Here is a 24,468-nt window from a genome sequence, read left to right as displayed (position 1 = left end):
CCTAAAGGACATAGCAGCTAGATGGGTCTTCAGCAGGTGGTGAGGGAACAAACAAGAGAGAAAACCTACTTGACGTCATCCTCACCAATGTACCTGTCGCAGATGCATCTGTCCATGACAGTATTGGTAGGTGTGACACCGCACAGTCGTTGTGGAGACAAAGTCCCATCTTTACATTGAGGGTGCCCACCATCATGTGTGGCACTACCGCCATGCTAAATGGGATAGATTTCGAACAGATCTAGCAACTCAAAACTGGGCATCTGTGAGGTGTTGTGGACCATCAGCAGCAGCAGAATTGTATCCAACCACAATCTGTAACCTCATGGCCTGACATATCCCCCACTCTACCATTACCATCATTCCAGGGGACCAACCCTGGGTCAATGAAGTGCAGGAGGTCATGCCAGGAGCAGCACCAGGCATACCTCAAAATGAGGTGTCAGCCTGATGAAGCTACAACACAGGACTACTTGCATGCCAAACAGCGAAAGCAGCATGCAATAGACAGGGCTAAGTGATCCCACAACCAATGGATCAGATCTCAGCTCTGCAGTCCTGCCACATCCAGTTGTGAACGGTGGTGGAGAATTGAACAACTGACAGGTGGGGGCTCCACAAAATTCCCCATCGTCAACAATGGGGGAGCCCAGTACATGAGTGCAAAAGACAAGAAGTGCAGAGTGGATGAATCATTTGGCCTCCTCCTGAGGTCCCCAGCATCACATCCAATTCACTCTGTGTGATATCAAAAAAAGGCTGAGGGTGCTGGATATGGCAAAGGCGATGGGCCCTGACAATGTTCCAGCAATAGTACTGAAGACCTGTGCTCCAGAACTAGCTGTGCCCTTAGCCAAGCTGTTCCAATAGAGCTACAACACTGGCATCTACCTGGCAATGTGATAAATTGCCCAGCGAGTCCTGTGTACAAAAAGCAGGACAAATCCAATCTGGCCAATTACAGTCCTATCAGTCTGCTCCCAATCATCAGAAAAGTGATGGAAGGGGTCGTCAACAGTGCTATCAAGCGGCACTTACTCAGCAGTAACCTGCTCACTGACGCTGAGTTTGGGTTCTACCAGGGCCACTCAGCTCCTGACCTCATTACAACCTTGCTCCAATCATGGACAGAAAGAGCTGAACTCCAGAGGTGAGGTCAGAGTGACTACCCTTGACATCAAAGAACAAAGAACAGTACAGTACAGGAACAGGCCATTCGGCCCTCCAACCCTGCGCCGATCATGATACCTGTCTGAACTAAAACCTTCTGCACTTCCGGGGCCCATATCCCTCTATTCCCATCCTATTCATGTATTTGTCAAGATGCCTCTTAAACGTTGCTATCGTATCTGCTTCCATCACCTCCCCTGGCAGCAAGTTCCAGGCACTCACCACCCTCTGTGTAAAAGACTTGCCTCGCACATCCCCTCCAAACTTTGCCCCTCGCACCTTAAACCTATGTCCCCTAGTAACTGACTCTTCCACCCTGGGAAAAAGATTCTGACTATCCACTCTGTCCATGCCGCTCATAACTTTGTAAACCTCTATCATGTCGCTCCTCCACCTCCATCGTTTCAGTGAAAACAATCCGAGTTTATCCAACCTCTCCTCATAGCTAATGCCCTCCAGACCAGGCAACATCCTGGTAAACCTCTTCTGTACCCTCTCCAAAGCCTCCACATCCTTCTGGTAGTGTGGCGACCAGAATTCTACGCAATATTCCAAGTGTGGCCTAACTAAAGTTCTGTACAGCTGCAGCATGACTTGCCAATTTTTATACTCTATGCTCCGACCAATGAAGGCAAGCATGCCGTATGCCTTCTTGACTACCTTATCCACCTGCTTTGCCACTTTCAGTGATCTGTGGACCTGTACGCCCAGATCTCTCTGCCTGTCAATACTCCTAAGGGTTCTGCCATTTACTGTATTCTTCCCACCTGTATTAGACCTTCCAAAATGCATGACCTCACATTTGTCCAGATTAAACTCCATCTGCCATTTCTCCACCCAAGTCTCCAACTGATCTATATCCTGCGGTATCCTCTAACAATCCTCATCACTATCCACAACTCCACCAACCTTTGTGTCATCCGCAAACTTACTAAGGCAGCATTTGACCTACTAACTACTAACTTATCAAGGCAGCATTTGACCAAGTATGGCATCAAGGAGCCCGAGCAAAACTGGAGTCAATGGGAATCAGGAGAAAAACTCTCTGCTGGCTGGAGTCATACCTAGCACAAAGGATGATGGTTGTGGTTATTGGAGGTCGATCATCTCAGTCCCGATAATCACTGTAGGAGTTCCTCAGGGTAGTGTCCTCGGCCCAATCACCTTCAGCTGCTTCATCAATGACCTTCCCTCCATCATAAGGTCAGAAATGGGGATGTTTGCCCATGATTGCACAGTGTTCAGCACCATTTGCAACTCCTCATACTGAAGCAGCCCATGTCCATATGCAGCAAGACCTGGACAACATCCAGGCTTGGGCTGATATGTGTCAAGTAACTTTTGCGCCAGACAAGTGCCAGGCAATGACCATCTCAAACAAGAGAGAATCTAACCATCTCCCCTTGATGTTCAATGGCATTACCATCGCTGAATCCCCCACTATCAACATCCTGGGGGTTACCATTGACCAGAAACTGAACTGGATCAATCACATAAATGCTGCAGCTACAAGAGCAGCTCAGAGGCTGGGAATTCTGCGGCAAGTAACTCACGTCCTGACTCCCCAAAGCCAGTCCACCATCTACAAGGCACAAGTCAGGAGTGTGATGGAATACTCTCCACTTGCCTGGATGGGTGCAGCTCCAACAACATTCAAGAAGCTCGACGCCATCCAGGGTAATTTGTGGTAGACTGGGCACTTTTCAGGGGCAGGATATTCTCTGGTATTTCGAAGCTAACTAAATGTGTTCATTGAAATGATGGTACTTATAGAGATCATTCTGCAATGCTGTGTCAGAACACAAACCCGAAAGTTGAAAAGAATACAGGGTAAAACATCTGCTCAGCGAAACTTGTGTGTTCGTACTACATTCCTGTAAGCGTGATTAATACACTAATATTTACACATTTTAGATAAATACATGGGTTAATGGCTGTCTAAGAATAACTGACACGAGAACATGGCGCAAGCGCATTCAGAGTTTGTGTTTGAACTTCATGGATTGAAATTCCAAATTTGGCCATCCAAACGGTAGCACATGGGATAAGGAAATGGCGTCTGATCTGCCACACTCCACAAAGGTGGACAAAAGGTTCTCTTTTAAGGCAGAGGCAGAGTGTTGTAGTGGTATTTCCCCGACAGGGAGGGTGGAAATATTGAGTGTCTTGCTCAGTGCAGTCTAGTTTTATAATCTACTTTGTGGACAATTTTAAAGGAAAGAACTTGCATTGATATGGTACCTTGCTCGACCTCCGTACATACCAAAGCACTTCACAGCCAATCAATAGAAGCACAGTCACTGTTGTAATGTAGGAAACAGAACTGCCAATTTGTGTGCAGCAAGATCCCGCAAGCAGCAATGCCATAATGACCTGATGATCTATTTTCACTGAGGGTTGAGGGGCAAATATCGGCCAGGACACCAGCGATAACTCCACTGCTCTTCTTAGAACAATGCCGTGGAGCCCTATACATTCACTTGAGAGGGCAGACGTGGCCTCAGTTTAATATATTATCCAAAACACAGTACTTCTGACAGTGCAGCGCTCCCTCAGTACTGCACTGGGTGCACCAATCAGCCTGGAGTGGGATTTGAACCCACAACTTTCTAACTCAGAGGCAACAGTGCTCCTAGCTGAGCCACAGATTCAGGTAAAATCGGCCATCCAAGACTGGACCTTGCAACAAGGTGTCTACCCTACAGCCAACAAGCCACTGAAAATAGAGGATGTGTTTCCCTGGATTATCTGATACACATTGGTGATGGCTGGAGTATCTTGCTGCAGGCCCAGACTCAGAGAATTTAGCTTACTTGGCCCTCTCTCTCCCAGCTAAACATTGGAGAGCAACAGTCTACTCGTGACCACCTTTAAGACAGATCGTTCACTCCCCGTTACCCCCTCCCACCACCAAAAAAAAAAGAATTTAGTAGATTTTAGTGCATGTTTATATTGCAACTTTAATGCTACAGTTTCTTTGGAAGAAGCAGCAATGATTCAGGTTTTGTAACACTTCGCTCGAACTTCTCTCTGGCATTTTCCAATTTTTCGGTTTCAGATTTCTGGCATCTGCAGCATTATATTTTTTGTTTTAATCTTGAGGTTTCTTCGTCACAGCAACGCTTAGTTTGCACTATAACCCTGGAGACAGGGAACGAGCTGCCTCTGGTGTAAACTGCCACTAGCCCCTCCTAATGAAGCCTGTTTCACACCCACTGAGGTTTGACACTGCAACGGATGTAATTCCAGTATCGAGAATTCCCCCCCCCCCCCAAACCGCTCTGTAAACGGCACCTCTATGACCAAGCTTTTGATCACTACTCACAGGAACTCATGAGCTGCTGGATGAAAAATGACCCTGGGGTCAATCTAGTTCACCTTCTACCATTCTGGTAGTCACATGATACAACAATAATAAAAATATTACATGGAGCCACATAAGGAGATATTAGGTCAGATGACCAAAAGCTTGGTCAAAGAGGTAGGTTGTAAGGAATGCATTAAGGGAGGAGAGAGAGGTAGGGAGGTGTAAAGAAGGTATTCCAGAGCTTGGGGCCTATGGAGTTAAAGGCACGGCCACCAATGGTGGAGCAATTAAAATCAGGGATGCTCAAGAGTCCAGAATTAGAGGAGCGCAGATATCTTGGAGGGTTGTGGGGTTGGAAGAGATTACAGAGAGAGGGGGGGGGAGGGGTGAGGCCATGGAGGTAATTGAAAACAAGGATGAGAATTTTAAAATCCAAGACATTGCTGAACTGGGATCCAATGTGGGTTAGCGAGCACGGGGTGAACCAGACGTGGTGCAAGTTAAGATACAGACTGCAGAGTTTTGGGTGACCTCAAAGAGGGTAGAATGTGAGAGACCAGTCAGGAGTGCATTGGAATAGTCAAGTCTAGAGGTAACAAAGGCATGAATGAGGGTTTAAGCAGCAGATGAGCTGAGACAGGGGTGAAGTCAGACAGGTGGAAATAGGCGATCTTAGTGAAGGCATATATATGTGGTCAGAAATACATCTTGGGATCAAATGTGACATCAAGATTGTGAACACATTAGTTTAGTCTAAGCCTGTTGTCAAGGAGAGGGCTGGAGTCAGTAGCAAGGGAACAGTTTGGAGCAGGACCAAAAACAATGGCTTCAGTCTTCCCAATATTTAATTGGAGGAAATCTTTGCTCATTCAGTTCTGGATGTCGGGTAAGCAGTCTGATAACTTAGCAACAGTGGAGGAGGTGAGAGAAGTGGTGGTGAGGTAGAGCTGGGTGTCACCACATGTGAAAGCGAATGCTGTGCTTTCAGATGATGTCGCAAAAGGGCAGCATGTAGATGAATCATAACAAGCAATCTGTATCAATGAGTCTACAACAGAGCTGGAGAGGAGGTGAGGAAAACCCCTAGTAATGGAGAGCTTTGGGAATCACAGGTCCACAATCACCTGTTCCTCCCGAACACACTGCACTCTCCACACATCATGTCTCAGATTATTCAGATACTGGATCCCAAAATATTATTTTCTGAAAGGAATCTAATTTGCATTTGAATAAATCAGTACTAACTCTTTCTACTATCTCCCAAAGAGCCTCTTCCATTGATTGACCATGTGCTCACAGAAGTATTGTTTCCACAGATTAGTTTTGAAATTTCCCCCTTCAAGTTCAGGCCCCGGCGCCCCATCTACCACCTTAAACAGTCACTCCCTCCACCACCGGCACACAGTGGCAGCAGTGTTTACCATCTATTGGATATACTGCAGCAACACGTCAAGACTCCTTAAACAGCACCTTCCAAACCCCAACCACTACTATCTTGAAAATCAACGACAGCAGATGTGTGGGAACACCACCACCTGAAAGTTCCCCTCCAAGCCACACACCTTCCTAACTTGGAACTATATCGCTATTCCTTCACTGTCACTGGATAAAAATCCTGGAACTCCCTTCCTAACAGCACCATACCTACACCGCACGGATGGCAGCGGTTCAAGAAGGCAGCTCACCACCACCACCTCAAGGGAAATTAAGGATGGGCAATAAATGTTGGCCTAGCCAGTGACACCCACAATCCACGGATAAATAAAAAAAATAGACTGCTAGGCTACTTTCATCTTCATCCTTAGACATGGTAAAGCGCTAAACATAGGAAGTAAGGAAGGAAGAAGGGACGTTATTCTTAGGCAAGGAGACGGTAGCATAGTGGTAATGTTGCTGAACTAGTAATCCAAAGTCCCAGGCTAATGCCCTGGGAACATGGGTTCACATCCCACCATGGCAACTGGTGGAATTTAAATTCAATTAATTCATAAAAATTTGGAAGTCTCAGTAATGGTGAAACTATCATCATCAATTTGTCATAAAACCCATCTGGTTCACTAATGTCCTTTAGGGAAGGAAATCTGCTGTCCTTACCTGGTCTGGCCTACATGTGATTCCAGACCCACAGCAATGTGGTCGACTCTTAATTGCTCTCTGAAATGGCTGAGCAAGCCACTCAGTTGTCAGAAAGGCCTAGTAAGTCACCACCTTCACAAGGACAATTAGGGATGGGCAACAAATGCTGGCCTTACCAGTGATGCTCACATCCCATGAAAGAATTTAAAAAAATTAGTATCGTTAAAAGTGACCATGAAGCTGTAAGATTGTTGTAAAAACCCTACTGGTTCCCTAATGTCCCTTAGGGAAGGAAACCTGATGTCCTTACCTGGTCAGGGCCTATATGTGACTACAGTTCCACACCAACTCTTAGCTGCCCTCTGAAGTGACCGTGCAAGCATTTCAGTGGTAACAGTAGTTCAAAAGGAAACCCTACCCACCAGCACCTCAAGGCAACTAAGGACGGGCAATAAATGCTGCCCTTGCCAGCAACACTCCCATCCCAAGAATGAATGGAAAAATGTGGCATGCCATTTTAAGAGTTGGTGATTGGGAGAAAGCTGCTTTAATATGCAGTGCTTTTCACAATTATCTCTTCATGGTTCTGTCACCAGCCTACGATGTGGCACAGCACTTGCGTAAGTTGGCTTCCAAGAACTTATATTCATGCAAATATTCTTTTAATTTTTTTTCTCCAAAATCTCCCACTCATTCGCCTATTGTTGCAGTCGTATATTCTGCACTTCTGTAAGGGAACAACCATTGACACGAGTAGAAATTTTTGCTGACGATATGTGTTAAACAATTTGTACCATATTCCTCTCCTTGCCATTTTACTGGCGCCATTAGCTCATCTAAAATAAATCAATTACTGTTTTGGTTATATAAATATTAAAATAGCATTTGATATGATCGCATTCAGGCAGTAGAAGGTAACACAATCTACAGTAATTTCTATGCTATTGAATCTATTAGTTTGTTTGTACATACTGCAGTCGTATTGCTGCATATTTCAGGGTCAGGGGATTTAGTTGTCAGTGACCAGGGGAAGGAGGGAAAGACGGAGTTATGCAGAGCCTAACCTGACCTTGTCGAGCTGTAGTCGGTATTCCCGTTGCACTTGGATCCAGGGCCTCATTCCCGCTCTCTCGAGTGATGGAAATCTTGTGTTTGTCTTAGAAAATCTAACAGATTTTTGGCATTGGCAAACAGCATACTGCAATTGTACAATGCAGGAATAGAATCTGAGTTAATCCCTTGGCATACGTTCATTGTTGAATATCTGGTAAGGAACTATGATGTGTTCAATTAGTGTTATCTGTCAACTGTGTTAGCTTAGCTTAAAACAACAACATTTCACAGGAGCATTATCAAAAAAAAAATTGACACCAAGCGACATTAGGAAATATCAGGGTAGATGACCAAATGCTTGATCAGAGAGTTAAGTTTTAAGGAGCATCTTAAAGGAGGAGAGAGGTGGAGAGGTTTGGGGAGGAAATTCCAAAGCTTAGGGCCTTGTCAACTGAAGGCACAGCCACTGATGGTGGAGCTGAAGAGACCAGAATTAGAGGAGTGCAGATATCTTGTAGGGTTGTAGGGCTGGAGAAGATTAGGAAGGGGCGAGGTCATGAAGGGCTTTAAAAACAAGGATGAGAAGTTTAAGATCGAGGCGTTGCTTAACTGGAAGCCAGTGTAGATCAGCAAACACTAGGGTGATGGCCGAACAAGACTTGGTGTGATTTAAGACACGACAGCAGAATTTTGGATGATCTCAAGTTTACAAAGGGTAGAATCGGAGAGGTCAGCTAAGAGTGCATTGGAATAGTCAAATCTAGAGGTAGTATAGGCATGGATGAGGGTCTCAGCAGCAGATAAGCTCAGGTAGGAATAGAGTCAGACAATGTTACAGAGGTGGAAATACGTGGTCTTAGTGACAGTGTGGATATGTGGTCAGAAGCTCATCTCAGAGTCAAAAATGACACGAAGGTTGTGAACAGTCTGGTTCAGCCCCAAACAGTTGCCAAAGAGAGGGATAGAGTTGGTAGCTAGGGAATGAAGTTTATGGCGGGGACCAAACACAATGACTTCTCTCTTCTTAATATTTAATTAGAGGAAACTTCTGCTTATCCAGTACTGGATGTTGGATAAGCAATCATGATTTAGAGAGACTGAAAGGGTCGAGGGAGGTAGAGCTGGGCGTCATCAACATACATGTGTAAACTAACGCTGTGCTATTGGATGATGTTGCCAAGGGGCAGCATATTGATGAGAAATAGGAAGGGGCCAAGGATAGATCCTTGGGGGACACCAGAGGTAACGGTACAGGAGCAGGAAGAGAAGCCATTGCAGGTCATTCTCTGGCTACAATTAGCTAAGAATGGAACCAGACGAGAATGGTCTCATCTAGCTCAACAACACTGGAGAGGCGTTGGAGGAGGGTGGTGTGGTCAACTGTGTCAAAGGCTGCAGACAGGTCAAGGAGGATGAGGAGGGGGAGTTTACCTTTGTCACTGTCACACAGGATGTCATTTGTGATTTTGAGAGAAAAAAGACTTGGGAAAGTTCTTCTCCAACCCCCTCAGGTGATCCAAAACAGACCAGGAGGTCACACAGAACAAGTGTTACCTGTTGTGTTACTCTTGCCTTCTATATGACGTGATCTCTGCCCCAGTCAGGATCCAGTCCAGCTCCTTCGTGAAGGAGATGCAGAGAGTCAGTACCCACCATACCAGCAGCAGCACCTTCCAGAGGTTCAGTACTCTCTGGGAAAAGATTACAGTGCACATTTAATATATATGCTCATCATAGTGATTTAGTATCACTTAAACAAAGAAGAAATCACTTAATTAGCTTCTCTGCTTGAATGCATTTTTATATATTATGGTCAGTAGGACAGAATAATTATATCATAGTGCAATGCATCAATAACTAATAAAGCCTCTCTGTGAGATGGTCTCTGAGTAGATTGTTCATTAAACTAGTTCTGAGGAAGGGTCACTGACCTGAAACGTTAACTCTGCTTCTCTCTCCACAGATGCTGCCAGACCTGTTGAGTATTTCTAGCATTTCTTGTTTTTATTTCATTAAACTAACTTGGTGTCACAAGCCGCTGTGTTGACAATACCCTCTGGTTTCCCAGCGATTGTCCTGGGACCCTGGTGATTATTTGCATTCTGGGCTGCACTACCATTCTGAACTTAGGCTTCACTTTTTCCAAGTTTCTGCCCGTTCCCCCTTGATTGCATTAGCTTGTTGCTGCCGATGATTCATTCCACCAGGTACCTGGTAAATTGTCTGCTTTTCAAAGTGGGGTCCCAGGATTCTAGAGAAACAATGAAAGTCTGTGAGATCATCATATTTCTGTTGACTTCTTAACAAATTTATCTCTGTGCTATTTATATTCAGTCAAACATAGTTTCTGCAGCAATAGCACTGGGTATTGGCTGCGCTTAGTTGATAGCACACTCTCTGCCCCCCTCTGAGTTCAAAGGCTGATGGGTTCAAGCCCCACTCCAGAAGCTTAACTACAAAATCCAGGCTGACACTCCAGTGCAGTCCCGAGGGACTGTCAGAGATATGACCTTTAGGTTGAAACGTTAAACTGAGGCTCAGTCTGCCCATTCAGCTGCAAGTAAAATATAAATCCCATGCCCACTATGCAAAGAGGATAAGGGGAGTTCTCCCCAGTGTCCTGGGCTAATATTTATCCCTCAACCCACATCACATTGCTGTTTTTGGGAGCTTGCTATGCTCAAATTGGCCACCGTGTTTCCAATATTATAATAGCGACTAGACTTCAAAAGTACTTTATTGACTAAAGTGTTGTGGTGAAAGACCATTCATCGTAAGCATTTCACCTGAATCTTTGGCTTGTCTCCCAAGAGAGGGAAAGAAAGATCGGATTGAGAGAAATAAAGACTCAGAAAGGAAAAGTAAGAAGAACTAATTTAAATTTTAAAAAAACTCTAAGAACAAATTTCCAGCTGCAGGTATGAGGCTCTGAAGTTTTAATTGTTTCCTTTCTGGGCCAGAGAGGTTGAATTTAATGTCCAGATCATAAATCCCATCATTAAAAAGGTTCTTTATTACATGAAATATCAGCCCGAAGCGGTTGTGAGTTTAATTCATATTTCTGGTGCAAATTCATAAATTTCTTGAATCTCACGGGGAAGTTGAGAGCGAGCTGCCATTTTCATGAGGTGAATAGCGGAGTGACACAAATCATCCAGCAGCTTGTGGCTGTTCACAATTCATTGTGTATCTGTTCCTCGCCACAAATTGCTAAGTTATTTACACGTTAATAATGGAGGGTGCATTAACCTCACTGTCATTGTTACAGCGATCTACCAGGATGGGTGCAGCTCCAACAACACTCAGGAAGCCGATACCATCCAGGATAAAGCAGCCCGCTTGATCAGCACCCCATCTACAAACATTCACTCCCTCCACCACCGACGCACAGTGGCAGCAGTGTGTACCATCTACAAGATGCACTGGAGCAACTCACCAAGGCTCCTTCGAGAGTACCTTCCAAACCCACAACCTCTACCACCTAGAAGAACAAGGGCAGCAGATGCATGGGAACACCAGCAACTGCAAGTTCCCCTCCAAGCCTCCTGACTTGGAACTATATCACCATTCCTTCATTGGTCGCTGGGTCAAAACCTGGGAACTCCCTTCCTAACAGCACTGTGGGTGTACCTACCCCACATGGACTGCAGCGGTTCAAGAAGGCAGCTCACCACCACCTTCTCAAGGGCAGTTAGGGATAGGCAATAAACGCTGGCATTGTCAGTGACACCCACATCCCATGAACGAATTGAAAAAAGGTTTTTGAACCCATGGTGCTTTAGTGTAAATACAGAGCACGTGCCCAGTGTGGAACTTCACTTGCTTGCATGTTGCAAGATCCACTCGCAATATTATTTAACCATCGCGGGATCCACACTAAGGCCCAGTGAGGCTGCCCCTTGGGAATTTGCTCCGTATTGTCAGAAACCCTGAATGATGTGCAAGAAATTAACATTTTCCATTTTGTTCCCTCTAGGCTACGTGTCCGGAAAACCTGCAGCTGGTCCTGGTCCTGCGGCCTACAGGCTTCTTCCAGCGTGCCATCTCTGACATCAGCTTCCGATTCAATCAGGACGACTTTATCCTGAAACTACCAGTGAGAAACACTCCTGTCTCTGTGTGACTTTCTATATCTGTCTCTGTATCTCTCTTTCCCTGTCTCTTCTTTCTGCCTCTCTCTCTCTCTTTTGCTCTCTTTCCCTCTCTCTGGGCTGGATTTAATGTTCCTGCCACTGGGACTGCCATGCATCTACGATCTAGCGTGCAGCAGCTCAGGATAATATGTGGTGGGGGTGGTCTCTGCGACGCTGGCAAAGGCATCAGCTGCCTCTGTGCAGGCTCTGGCATCAATTTAAAGGGTGGCCAGACCTGCCGCTAAATTTAAATATTTAAACCTGTACCTCCCAGTACACCGCAAAAAGATTGCCCCTCCGCCTCCAATAACACTTACATGGAAGATTTGACCATCCCCCCACAACTGTTCAAAGTGCAGAGGTCACCTCCTCCCCCACCCCTCCCCTGCACGCCACTTGCTGATTGGACCCCATCCCCCACCCCCACGACACTAAAAATCCTAAGCTCCCCCCTTCCCCACCTCGGTGGCACCAGCTTTCCCTGGACAGGAAAGTGAAGGCGTGTGAATGCCGTCCGTCGCACTAAGATCCCAGGCAGCCAGTAAGATGGGTATCCATTTTATTTAAATGTATTCACGTGCCTCATTTAAATTTTTTAAGTCTGGTCCCGTCGCCGAGCGGTGGGGAGGCCACTACGGAGCCTTGCTGCTGTCAGGAAGATCGGGCTCGGCACTCCCAGCATCAGACTCTGTGGTCGGCTGCTGTCTGCATGATCTTGCACCCCACCCTGCCACGGAGCCCGTGGTCTGTCTCCCTCTCTCTGTGTCTCTCCCTGTCTTGTCTTTCTGTCTCTCTGTGACTCTAGATCTCTCTGTGACTCTAGATCTCTCTGTGTCTCTTGTTCTCTGTGTCTCTTCATCTCTGTGTCTCTCGCTCTCCTTGTCTCTCTCTCTCTGTCTCTTGCTCTCCCTCTCTTTCTGTCTCTCCCCCTCTTTATGCTTCTGTCAGTATCTCTCTTCCTCTGTCTGTTTCTCTCTCCATCTCTCTCTCTTTTTCTCTCTCCGTCTCTCCCTGTCTCTTCTCTCTCTCCGTCTCTTGCTCTCTCTCTCTCTCTGTCTCTATCTCTTGCTCTCTCTCTCTCTTGCTCTCTCTCTCTCTGTCTCTCCCCCTCTTTATGCCTCTGTCAGTATCTCTCTTCCTCTGTCTGTTTCTCTCTCCGTCTCTCTCTCTCTTTTTCTCTCTCCATCTCTCCCTGTCTCTTCTCTCTCTCTCTGTCTCTTGCTCTCTCTCTCTCTCTCTCTCTCTGTCTGTCTCTTGCTCTCTCTCTCTCTGTCTCTCCCCCTCTTTATGCCTCTGTCAGTATCTCTCTTCCTCTGTCTGTTTCTCTCTCCGTCTCTCTCTCTTTTTCTCTCTCCGTCTCTCCCTCTTTTTCTCTCTCCGTCTCTCCCTGTCTCTTCTCTCTCTCTCTGTCTCTTGCTCTCTCTCTCTCTGTCTCTTGCTCTCTCTCTCTGTCTCTTGCTCTCTCTGTCTCTGTCTCTCCCCCTTTATGCCTCTGTCAGTATCTCTCTTCCTCTGTCTGTTTCTCTCTCCGTCTCTCTCTCTCTTTTTCTCTCTCCGTCTCTCCCTGTCTCTTCTCTCTCTCTCTCCGTCTCTTGCTCTCTCTCTCTCTCTCTCTCTGTCTCTTGCTCTCTCTGTCTCTGTCTCTCCCCCTTTATGCCTGTCAGTATCTCTCTTCCTCTGTCTATTTCTCTCTCCGTTTCTCTCTCTTTCTTTTTCTCTCTCCGTCTCTCCCTGTCTCTTGCTCTCTCTCTGTCTCTTGCTCTCTCTCTGTCTCTTGCTCTCTCTCTCCGTCTCTTGCTCTCTCTCTCTGTCTCTCTCTCTCGCTCTTGTTCTCTCGCTCTTGCTCTCTTCCTGCATCAGTGTCTCTCTCCCTCTATCAGTGCCTCTCTCTGTCTCACGCCCTCTCTATTTCTCCCGCTCCCTCTCTGTCTCCCTCCCTCTCTCTGGTGCTCTCTCCCTCTATCGATCTGCCTCCCTCTCATTGTCACTCCTCTCTCTGTCTTTCCCTCTATCGGTCTCTCTCCCCCTCTCTCTGTCTCACCCCCTCTCTCTCTCTGCCTGTGTGTCTTTAAAAGACAAACTTGTGTTTCTTTAGTGCCTTTCCTGACATCAGGACATCTCAAAGTGCTTTACAGACAATAAAGTTCTGAAATGTAGTCACAGTTGGAATGTGGCTGCATTACTAATGTGATCGACTGCTCATTACATCCTGGCCTGAATCCCCTTTCCATTAACTTCAATGCGTTTCCTACATTAGAAAAGTGACTACACTTCAAGAGTTGCGTCATTGGCTGTGAATCACTTTGAGATGTCCTGAGTTCATGACAAGCACTAAAGAAATGCAAGTTTTCTCTTCATACGACCGATTCTACACCCCTGCTGAAGGTGAAAGCTTCTGTCTGAAATGTGTGGGATGGTTCACTGTGCTCTTCCTGCAGGTTGTTATGCTGAATTCGGTCACTGAATTGTTGAAATATATCGATGAAACCCATCTGACTCACGAGTTTGGTGGCACGCTTGACTACTGTCACAACGAATGGATCCTGTTCCGCACGGTAAGTATGTCACATTGTGGGTGGCACATGCTTCGTGCAGTGACTTAGAAAAATGCTGCTTTGAAACTACCATAAACCAACATTTGATAGGGTAGATGTGGAGAAGTTTCCACTTGTGGGGGGCACCCGACTAGGGGTCATAAGTATAAGATAGTCACTAATAAATCCAGTAAAGAATTCAGGAGAAATGTCTTTCCCCAGGTGAGAATGTGGAACTCGCTACCACAGAGATTGGTTCAGGCAAATAGCAGAGATGCATTTAAAGGGCAGCTAAATAAACACAGAAGGGAGAAAGGATAGAATTGTAGAAAGGTTACAGCACTTGAAGCCATTTGGCCTGTCAGTGGTGGTGCTAGCTATCCGCAAGACAAGCTCAATTAGTCCCACTCCCCTGGCCTTTGCACATAGCCCTGCAATTTGTTTCTCTTCAGGCATAGTTTATGTTGATAGGATGAGATGAAGAGGGGGTGGGAGGAGGCTCGTATGGAGCATAAACACTGGCCTGAACTTGTTTGGCCGAATGGCCTGTTTCCCTGCTCTGAAATTCTGTGTAATTCTGCGTGACATTTGCATGTCCTGGTCCAGTTTAGCTGCTTGAAACTTGATTGGGTGGCTCAGAGACCAGTGTTAGTGGTGTCTGGTTCAAAGAGAGCAAAGTGCAACTGCTGGTTTCTGTGGTGATTCATGAAACTCATAAATCTTCAACCCTTCCATTATTTTGGATTTTTGTGTGTAGCAATTCTGAAGACTTGAAGTTCCTGTTAGATCCTGTTTGTACGAGAAGCTTCTCTGTGATTTTAACAGGGGCCCAGTTGATTTAAAACAATCAGCTTAAAGGAGCCAATAAAGGAACGTTGTGAACGGGCCAAATGTTCACACACAGCAATAGTTTTAAACCTGTAATCAGAAGAGAGGGGACAGCAACGTTAAACTGGTCTGGGGATATAAATGTTTTAAACATTCCATCCTAATATCACCATCAGTAACTTCCAGGTTTACAAATTTCATTTTATGAAATCCCGCTTGCAGTGTGGAGCCTCGCTCACTGGGAGCAGATTCTCGGAGGTTATGGGCTGAATTTTACCAGCCCCCCAACGTCGGGGGTCGTGGCGGGGAGACATCTGGAAAATACTTCCGGGAGAGGCCCGCCATGGGTCTCCAGGCAGGAAGGCCCCGCCCCATTTTACCGACAGCAGCGAGGCCTCGGGGCGGCGGAGCCTTGATTTAAATATTTAATTAAATTCTAATGAACAAATGATGACTTACCTTGTAGCAACAGCTGTCACACACTGATATTCCGGCAAGTGACCGGAATTCCCGCACCTTCGGACCTTCATTTGGAGATCCGAGGTGTAACACTGGTGGAGAGGGAGGAGGAGTGAGGTTTTCAGGGCGGGGTGGGGAGCAGGGAAAACCCTTCCAATTGGTCAGGGGGATGGTGGGAAGGGGTTGAGGTTTAAAGGTTTGGGAGGGAAAGTCAGGAACAGAATAAAAGTTTTTTTTGTGGAGGGAGCAATTAATGAACAAAGTGATTACTGACAACGCAGCCGGCAGCTAACTGCGCACATGGGCAGATTGGTTCCTACTCTCTGCGCATGCGCTGCGTTCCGCAGTGCCAGGACTGGTTGGCGCATGCGCAGGTGGCGTCATCGCGTAACGCGGGCAGATGGTGGGGGGATCCGGGCCGGAGAGAGCAGGGGTTGGGGGAGAGGGGGTCTGGGGAGCGGGTAGAGAGCGGGTGCGGGGAGAGCGCAGCGAAGACCTTGCTGGTGTTGGGTGCGCACTCCTCATTCCCTCCACCGCCCGCTCCCGACCTCCGCCACCCGCTTGCTCGCTCACCGCCCCACCCTCGACTGCTCGCTCACCGCCCCACCCTCGACCGCTCGCTCACCGCCCGCTTGCCACAGCCCCGACCGCTGGCTCACCCATCCGCCCACTCATTCACTGCCCGCCCGCCCGTTCGCTCCCTCCTCTCCCCAGCCCACTCCCTCCCTCGCTCCCTCCCTCCCCTCCCCTCCCCGGCCCGCTCGCTCCCTCCCTCCCTCCCCAGCCCACTCCCTCCCCTCCCCGGCCCGCTCCCTCCCTCCCTCCCCGGCCCGCTCGCTTGCTCCGTCCCTCCCCAGCCCACTCCCTCCCTCCCCGGCCCGCTCGCTCGCTCCCTCCCTCCCCAGCCCACTCCCTCCCCTCCCCGGCTCGCTCGCTTGCTCCGTCCCTCCCCGGCCCACTCCCTCCCTCCCCGGCCCGCTCACTCGCTCCCTCCCTCCCCAGCCCACTCCCTCCCCTCCCCGGCCCGCTCCCTCCCTCCCTCCCCGGCCCGCTCGCTTGCTCCGTCCCTCCCCGGCCCACTCCCTCCCTCCCCGGCCCGCTCGCTCGCTCCCTCCCCAGCCCACTCCCTCCCTCCCTCCCTCCCCTCCCCAGCCCACTCTCTCCCTCCCCTCCGGCCATTGTGTGCTGCCATGTGTTTAGGTTTCTATCATGTGATTATTTGAGCAGCGCCATCTTTTGTCCTGGCAGACTGTGACGTTTTAGTGGCACAGGCTGCATTTGCACATGGGCCATTGCAGCGCCACCTAGTGGTGGCATTGTCAGCAAACACTGCCATTAAAAATGGTACCGGAGCCTGCGTGGTGGCAGCGGACGCGTTGCTGATGTTGGTGCGCCCACAACCTCTGCATCATAGAGGGCGGGTGCTCCACCCCCTCCATGCTAATGAGCCGCCACGCGAACTATCGCAGCGACTCCGCAGTGCACGTCTCACACATGCGCCGGGCACTTTTTGAAACGGAACCAAGAACAGCAGCGGGCTGTTAAAATTCAGCCCAATGTGTACAGTCTGAACTAGTGAGGCTCCACGCTTGGAGCGCGAATTTAGAAAATAAGGCTTTGTGCGTTCGAGTGTGACGCTGTGCATCCTTGGATTGAAGCTTCTGGGGCAGAGCACTCTATATGCTATGAGGAGCTGGCACGAAAGAGGAGTTGAGGTCTGGGGCAGATCAGCCATGGTATTATTGAATGGTGGGGCAGGCTTGAGGGGCTGAATGGCCTACTCTTGCTCCTAATTCTTATGTTCTTTACGTAAATCATTACCATAAACTCAGCCACTTCCTGTTGACTCCAGAAAAATGATTATCAATTTATAAATCTTTTGGAGAATCACAACATAAATTATGTTATTTATAAATAGACCTTAGCCCTGCAAAGCTGACAGATGTGAATAAATGCAAAGTCTCGCTGACCCACATTTCTGCCATTGTGTTTAACCTTAGCTGCACACTAAATAGCACAGAACAATGCTGCATAATTAATCATCAATGACACACCGATTTCCACTACGTTAATCTCGGAAACAAACCACAGCAAGATTTCAGTGGAATTAACCATTTTATTACATGGCTTTATGAAGAAAGATGGGCAATAAATGCTGGCCTGGCCAGTGACGCCTACATCCCATAAATTAATTTTTAAAAACGGTGCTAGGCACCCCAGCACCTGCTCCTGACAGCTGTGTAAGAAATACTTACCTCACTGTTGAAGGGTGGGGCTGCTGTCAATCTGGCAGCAAAGCAGAAAGTGCTGGAGAAACTCAGCTGGTCAGGCAGCATCTGTGGCGAGAGAAGCAGAGTTAACATCAAGTTCAAAGACCTAGAGTCGTAGAGTCATAGAGTCATACAGCACAGAAACAGGCCCTTCACCCATCGTGTCCGTGTCGGCCATCAAGCACCTAACTATTCTAATCCCATTTTCCAGCACTTGGCCCGTAGCCTTGTATGCTATGGCGTTTCAAGTGCTCATCTAAATAATTCTTAAATGTTGTGAGGGTTCCTGCCTCTACCACCCCTTCAGGAAGTGTGTTCCAGATTCCAACCACCCTCTGGTGAAAACATTTTTCCTCAAATCCCCTCTAAACCTCCTGCCCCTTACCTTAAATCTATGCCCCCTGGTTATTGAACCCTCCGCTAAGGGAAAATGTTTCTTCTTATCTACCCTATCAATGCCTCCTCATAATTTTGTATACCTCAATCAGGTTCCCCCTCAGCCTTCTCTGCTCTAAGGAAAACAACCCTAGCCTATCCCGTCTCCCTTCATAGCTGAAATGCTCCAGCCCAGGCAACATCCTGGTGAATCTCCTCTGCACCCTCTCCAGTGCAATCACATCCTTCCTATAATGTGGTGCCCAGAACTGTACACAGTACTCCAGCTGTGGCCTAACTAGAGTTTTATACAGCTCCATCATAACTTCCCTTATATTCTATGCCGCAGCTATTAAAGGCAAGTATCCCATATGTCTTCCTAACCACCTTATCTACTTGTGCTTTAGGTGTAACAGCATAGATCTCTTGCAGGCTGCTTGTGAATTGCCTCTGAAGGCAGTGTTGGATGATGTGCTCCTGAGTCTGAGTAGAAGCTCCACAGTTGCATGATTGGGATAATTTAATCCTCCACCTATGGACAAGGTGTCAGCATGTACCGTGACCACATCTGAGGCATTTGGTGGTTGTCCACTGTTCGTGAGGAAGTTTTGATCCTTTAGATTGTACAATTGTGAGCAGAGATTACAATGTGCAGGGGAACAGACAGGTGTTTCTGTGGCCGCAAACGTGTCTCCAGGATGTTATGTCGCCTCCCTGGTGCTAGGGTCAAGGATGACTCGGAGCGGCGGCAGGACATTCTGAAGGGTGAGCATGAACAGTCAGAGGTCGTGGTTCAGATTGGTACTAACGACATACATAGAAAGAGGGATGAGGTCCTGCAACAAGAATTTAGGGAGCTCGGTAGCAGATTAAAAAGCAGAACCTCAAAGGTTGTAATCTCTGGATTACTCCCAGTGCCGCGTGCTGGTGAGTATAGGAATAGGAGGATAGAGCAGATGAATGCATGGCTGAGGAGATGGCGCAGGAGGGAGGGCTTTAACTTCCTGGATCACTGGGTCTGTTTCTGGCGAAGGTGGGACCTGTACAAGTTGGATGGGTTGCACCTGAACTGGAACGGGACCAACATCCTTGCTGGGAGGTTTGCTAGTGCTGTTGGGGGGAGAGGGTTAAACTAATTTGGCAGGGGGATGGGATACAGAGTGGAGATATATTAGGGGGTGATGCACAGTCAAATATAGAAGAGAAACTAAGTCAGTCTGGAAGGCAGAGCTGTTAAGGAACAAGTGAAAAATGCAAGGCTGGATTGCATCTACTTTAACGCAAGGAGCCTTACCAGTAAGGCAGATGAATTGAGGGCATTGATTAGCTCATGGGATTATGATATTGCTATCACAGAGACATGGTTGAGGGAGGGGCAGGACTGGCAGTGCAATATTCCAGGGTATAGAATCTTCAGGCGCAAAAGAGGAGGTGGTATTGCACTGTTGATCAAGGAGTTAATTACTGCGGTAAGGAGGGATGACATCTTAGAAGGTTCCTCAAATGAGGCCATATGGGTAGAACTTAAAAACAAAAAGGTGGCAATCACTTGGCTGGGAGTGTACTACAGGCCTCCTAACAGTCAGGGAGAGATAGAGGAGCAGATAGGTAGGCAAATCACAGAGATGTGTAAAAATAATAGGGTAATAATAAGGGATTTCAACTTCCCCAATATCAACTGGGATAGTCTTAGTGCAAAAGGCTTAAAGGGGGTGGAATTCTTAATGCTTTTTGAGCCAGTACGTAGAAAGTCCTACAAGAGAAGGGGCAGTACTGGACTTAATCCTAGGGAATGAAGCCGGACAAGTGGTAGAAGTGTCAGTGGGGGAACATTTCGGGGATAGTGACCATAACTCTGTAAGATTTAAGGTAGTTATGGAAAAGGACAAAGATGGACCAGAAATAAAGGTATTGAATTGGGGGAAGGCCAATTTCAATATGATAAAACAGCACCTGGCCAAAGTGGACTGGGAGCAGCTACTTGTAGGAAAGTCGACATCAGACCAGTGGGAGTCATTCAAAGAGGAAATAGTGAGAGTTCAGAGCCAACATTAAAGTGAAGGGTAGGACCAACAAGTCCAAGGAACCCTAGATGTCAAATGATCTGGAGGATTGGATCAGGAAAAAAAAGGAGGCTTACGGTAGATTCAGAGCGCTGAAAACAGCGGAGGCACGAGAGGAGTATGGGAAGTGTAGGGGTGTACTTAAAAAAGTAATTAGGAGAGTGAAGAGGGGACATGAAAAACACTGATGGGCAAGATAAAGAAAAATCCTAAGGCGTTTTATAAGTATATTAAGGGCAAAGGATAACCAGGGAAAGAGTGGGGCCCATTAGGGACCAAAGTGGCAATCTGTGTGTGTAGCCAGAGGACATAGGTGAAGTTTTAGATGATTACTTTTCATCGGTGTTCACTATGGAGAAGGACCATGTAGGTGTAGAGATCAGGGAGGGGGATTGTGATAGACTTGAACATATTAGCATTGAAAGGGAGGAATTTGAGCTGTCTTAGCAGGCTTAAAAGTGGATAAATCCCCAGGCCCAGGTGAGATGTATCCCAGGCTGTGATGTGAGGCAAGGGAGGAGGTTGCAGGGGCTCTGGCACAAATTTTCAAATCCTCTCTGGCCACAGGAGAGGTACCAAAGGATTGGAGGACAGTGAATGTGGTGCCATTACTCAAGAAGGGGAGCAGGGATAAACCAGGTAATTATAGGCTTGTGAGTCTAACATCAGTGGTTGGGAAACTATTGGAAAAAATTCTGAGGGACAAGATTATTCTCTACTTGGAGAGGCAGTGATTAATCAGGGATAGTCAGCATGGCTTCGTCAGGGGAAGATCATGTCTAATTAACTTGATCGGATTTTTCAAGGAGATGACTAGATGTGTAGATGAGGGTAAAGCAGTTGATGTAGTCTACATGGACTTCAGTAAGGCTTTTGATAAGGTCCCGCATGGGGGATTGGTTAAGAAGGTAAGAGCCCATGGGATCCGGGGCAATTTGGCAATTTGGATTCAAAATTGGCTTAGTGACAGGAGGCAGAGGGTGATGGTCGAGGGCTGTTTTTGCGAATGGAAGCCTGTGACCAGTGGTGTACCACAGGGATCGGTGCTGGGACCCTTGCTGTTTGTAGTGTACATTAATGATTTAGACATGAATATAGGAGGTATGGGTGGTGCAGTGATTAGCACCGCAGCCTCACAGCTCCAGGGACCCGGGTTCAATTCTGGGTACTGCCTATGCGGAGTTTGCAAGTTCTCCCTGTGACCGCGTGGGTTTTCGCCGGGTGCTCCGGTTTCCTCCCACCGCCAAAGACTTGCAGGTGATAGGTAAATTGGCCATTGTAAATTGCCCCGAGTGCAGGCAGGTGGTAGGGAATATGGGATTACTGTCGGGTTAGTATAAATGGGTGGTTCTTGGTCGGCACAGACTCGGTGGGCCGAACGGCCTGTTTCAGTGCTGTATCTCTAAATATAAAAATATAAATATTAAAAAAAAAGTATAATCAATAAGTTTGCAGATGACAGGAAAACTGGTGGTGTCGTAAATAGTGAGGAGGAAAGCCTTAGGTTACAGGACGATAAATGGTATCAGATGGGCAGAGCTGTGGCAAATGGAATTTAATCCGGATAAGTGTGAGATGATGCATTTTGGGAGGACTAACAAGGCAAGGGAATATACAATGGATGATAGGACCCTAGGAAATACAGAGGGTCAGAGGGACCTTGGTGTACTTGTCCATAGATCACTGAAGGCAGCAGCACAGGTAGATAAGGTGGTTAGGAAGGCATATGGGATACTTGCCTTTATTAGCCGAGGCATAGAATATAAGAGCAGGGAGGTTATGATGGAGCTGTATAAAACTCTAGTTAGGCCACAACTGGAGTACTGTGTACAGTTCTGGGAACCACACTATAGGAAGGATTTGATTGCACTGGAGAGGGTGCAGAGGAGATTCACCAGGATGTTGTCTGGGCTGGAGCATTTCAGCTATGAAGAGAGACTGGATAGGCTAGGGTTGTTTTCCTTAGAGCAGAGAAGGCTGAGGGGAGATATGATTGAGGTATACAAAATTATGAGGGGGGTAGATAGGAATAAACTTTTTCCCTTAGCGGAGGGGTCAATAACCAGGGGGCATAGATTTAAGGTATGGGGCAGGAGGTTTAGAGTGGATTTGAGGAAAAAAAATTTCACCCAGAGGGTGGTTGGAATCTGGAATGCACTGCCTGAAGAGGTGGCAGAGGCAGGAACCCTCACAACATTTAAGAAGTATTTAGATGAGCACGAAATGCAATAGCATACAAGGCTACGGGCCAAGTGCTGGAAAATGGGATTAGAATAGTTAGGTGCTTGATGGCCGGCACAGACACGATGGGCCAAAGGGCCTGTTTCTGTGCTGTGTAACTCTATGATGGGGTCCTCTACAAGGAAGCCATTTGTTATGTTGTTTCTTCTGAGCTTTACCCCCATCGGGTCATCAGGCTGAGGGGAGATCACTGAAGGCCTTCAGCGATGGTTCAAAATGGCTTTCGAGATTTTATACTGGTTGATGGTGGGTTGGTGAAGTCATTCAGAATTTGCTGATGTAATGGTTGTATTCTCTGGAGACTGCATATTCATATTGTAGATGTGGTGATGCAATGTTTGCAAGCACAGGCAGCCAAGGTGTTGGTGTTGATAAAAGTGTCCAGTGATAATTCTCATTGTAGCGTTCAGCTGGACATCAGTGGATTTGATGGTGGACATGAATGCCATGCCAGAGAGCAGGACTCCATTGTCGAGAACAACAGGACACGTGATGCAATATGGAGGGATTGAGCATCTGGTCCCAGTGCAGATCTGACGAGTTTCTGGATCAGGTTGCTCCTACTCTTTAGTTTCTTCCCAAGGTTCTGGAGATGTTGTCCATGCGAGGCATAGAATATAAGAGCAGTGAGGTAATGCTAGAAATGTATATAGCACTAGTTAGACCACAGCTTGAGTACTCTGTAAAGTTCTGGACACCACATTACAGGAAAGATGTGATTGCAATGGAGGGGATTCAGAGGAGATTTACCAGAATGTTGCCAGGACTGGAAAATTTTAGCCACAAGGAAAGATTAGATAGGCTGAGGTTGTTTTCCTTGGACTAGAGGAGGCTGAGGAGTGACTTAATTGAGGTGTATAAAATTATGAGGGTCCTAGATAGACTAAATAGGGATGATCTATTTACCTTGGCAGAGGGGTCAAAAGCCAGGGGGCACAGATTTAAAGTAATTGGTAGAAAGATTAGAGGGGAGATGAGAAACAATTTTTCACCCAGAGGGTGGTAGGGACCTGGAACCCTCTGCCTCAGAGGGTGGTAGAGACAGAAACTCTCACCACAGTTAAAAAGTACCGGAATATCTAATTGAAGAGCTGTGACCTGCAGGGCTACGGGCCAAGTGCAGGACACTGTGATTAGGCAGGGAGCTCTTCATCGAGCAGCAAGGACATGATGAGGTCGAGTAGTTGCTTCCTTCTGTATTGTAAATTTTCTGTGATTCTGTGACAGACTGCGATTGAGCTTGTGTCCTAAGCAGGAGGGGTTTTCGACATAGTTTACCCCTGCGTTACAAAAGGACACTTTCAGTGCTTGGTTTACTCGCTGGGTGTTGAGATGAGATGTTGAAGTGCCCATCTTTTGGGGGTTTGGCCCAAGTCACCACTGGCGGGAGAAAGCCTCCATCCAATGGAAATCACTCGATGTTCTGTATCCAAGAAGTTTCTTCAATGGGGGATCAATCACAGCTCAGAGCACCAAGGTCTGTTGCCACCAGCAACTTGTATGAGAGCAGGATAGGGGGCGATTGGGATTGCTACTGGAAAGGACATCATCTGCAGAGCTGGGGGTCATTCTCTACACTGCGTGGAACTCCCCACCCAATTCCTTCAGCGCTGCCAGTCTGCTTGCCCAACATCCAGTCTTAGATCTGCTAATCCAGCTAATCATTGGAAAGACCAAAGCAGTTGTCAAACCTCTACATTCTCATGACTGACTCCATTGACACCCCCCCCACCCCCGGTCACTGTCTCAGGTTGACCCTCCACCCCAATACCTTCTCCATCACCAAGACCACCTGTGATATTGGCCATCTCAGCCCCTGCCTCAGCCCATCTGCTGCTGAAACCCTCATCCATACTTTTGTCACCTCTAGACTGGTTTAATCCAATGCTCTCCTACCCAGCAACCCAACCTCCACTCTCCATAAACTCTGTTGTTCCCGACTGCTGTAATTCCCTCCAG

At 47.3% G+C, this 24,468-nt stretch overlaps 1 protein-coding gene across 3 annotated transcripts in view; it reads left to right on the top strand.

Moving 5' to 3' along the window:
- The window catches only part of mcf2a (MCF.2 cell line derived transforming sequence a), a 208,664-nt gene that overhangs the window by 54,894 nt on the left and 129,302 nt on the right, over positions 1-24,468 (top strand). For all 3 annotated transcript variants that reach the window (XR_010976419.1, XM_068047099.1, XM_068047100.1), the window contains exons 5-6: positions 11,583-11,702; positions 14,178-14,294. Coding sequence is in view for 2 of the 3 variants with exons in the window: in XM_068047099.1 (XP_067903200.1) it covers positions 11,583-11,702; positions 14,178-14,294 (237 nt within the window). In the remaining variant the exon portion in view is untranslated. The remainder of the gene's footprint in view (positions 1-11,582; positions 11,703-14,177; positions 14,295-24,468) is intronic.

The sequence above is a fragment of the Heterodontus francisci genome, chromosome 15, assembly GCF_036365525.1.
Source record: "Heterodontus francisci isolate sHetFra1 chromosome 15, sHetFra1.hap1, whole genome shotgun sequence".
Classification (NCBI taxonomy): Eukaryota; Metazoa; Chordata; class Chondrichthyes; order Heterodontiformes; family Heterodontidae; genus Heterodontus; species Heterodontus francisci.
The sequence above is the reverse complement of the archived record's forward strand: the minus strand, read 5'-3'. Positions and strand labels throughout refer to the sequence as shown.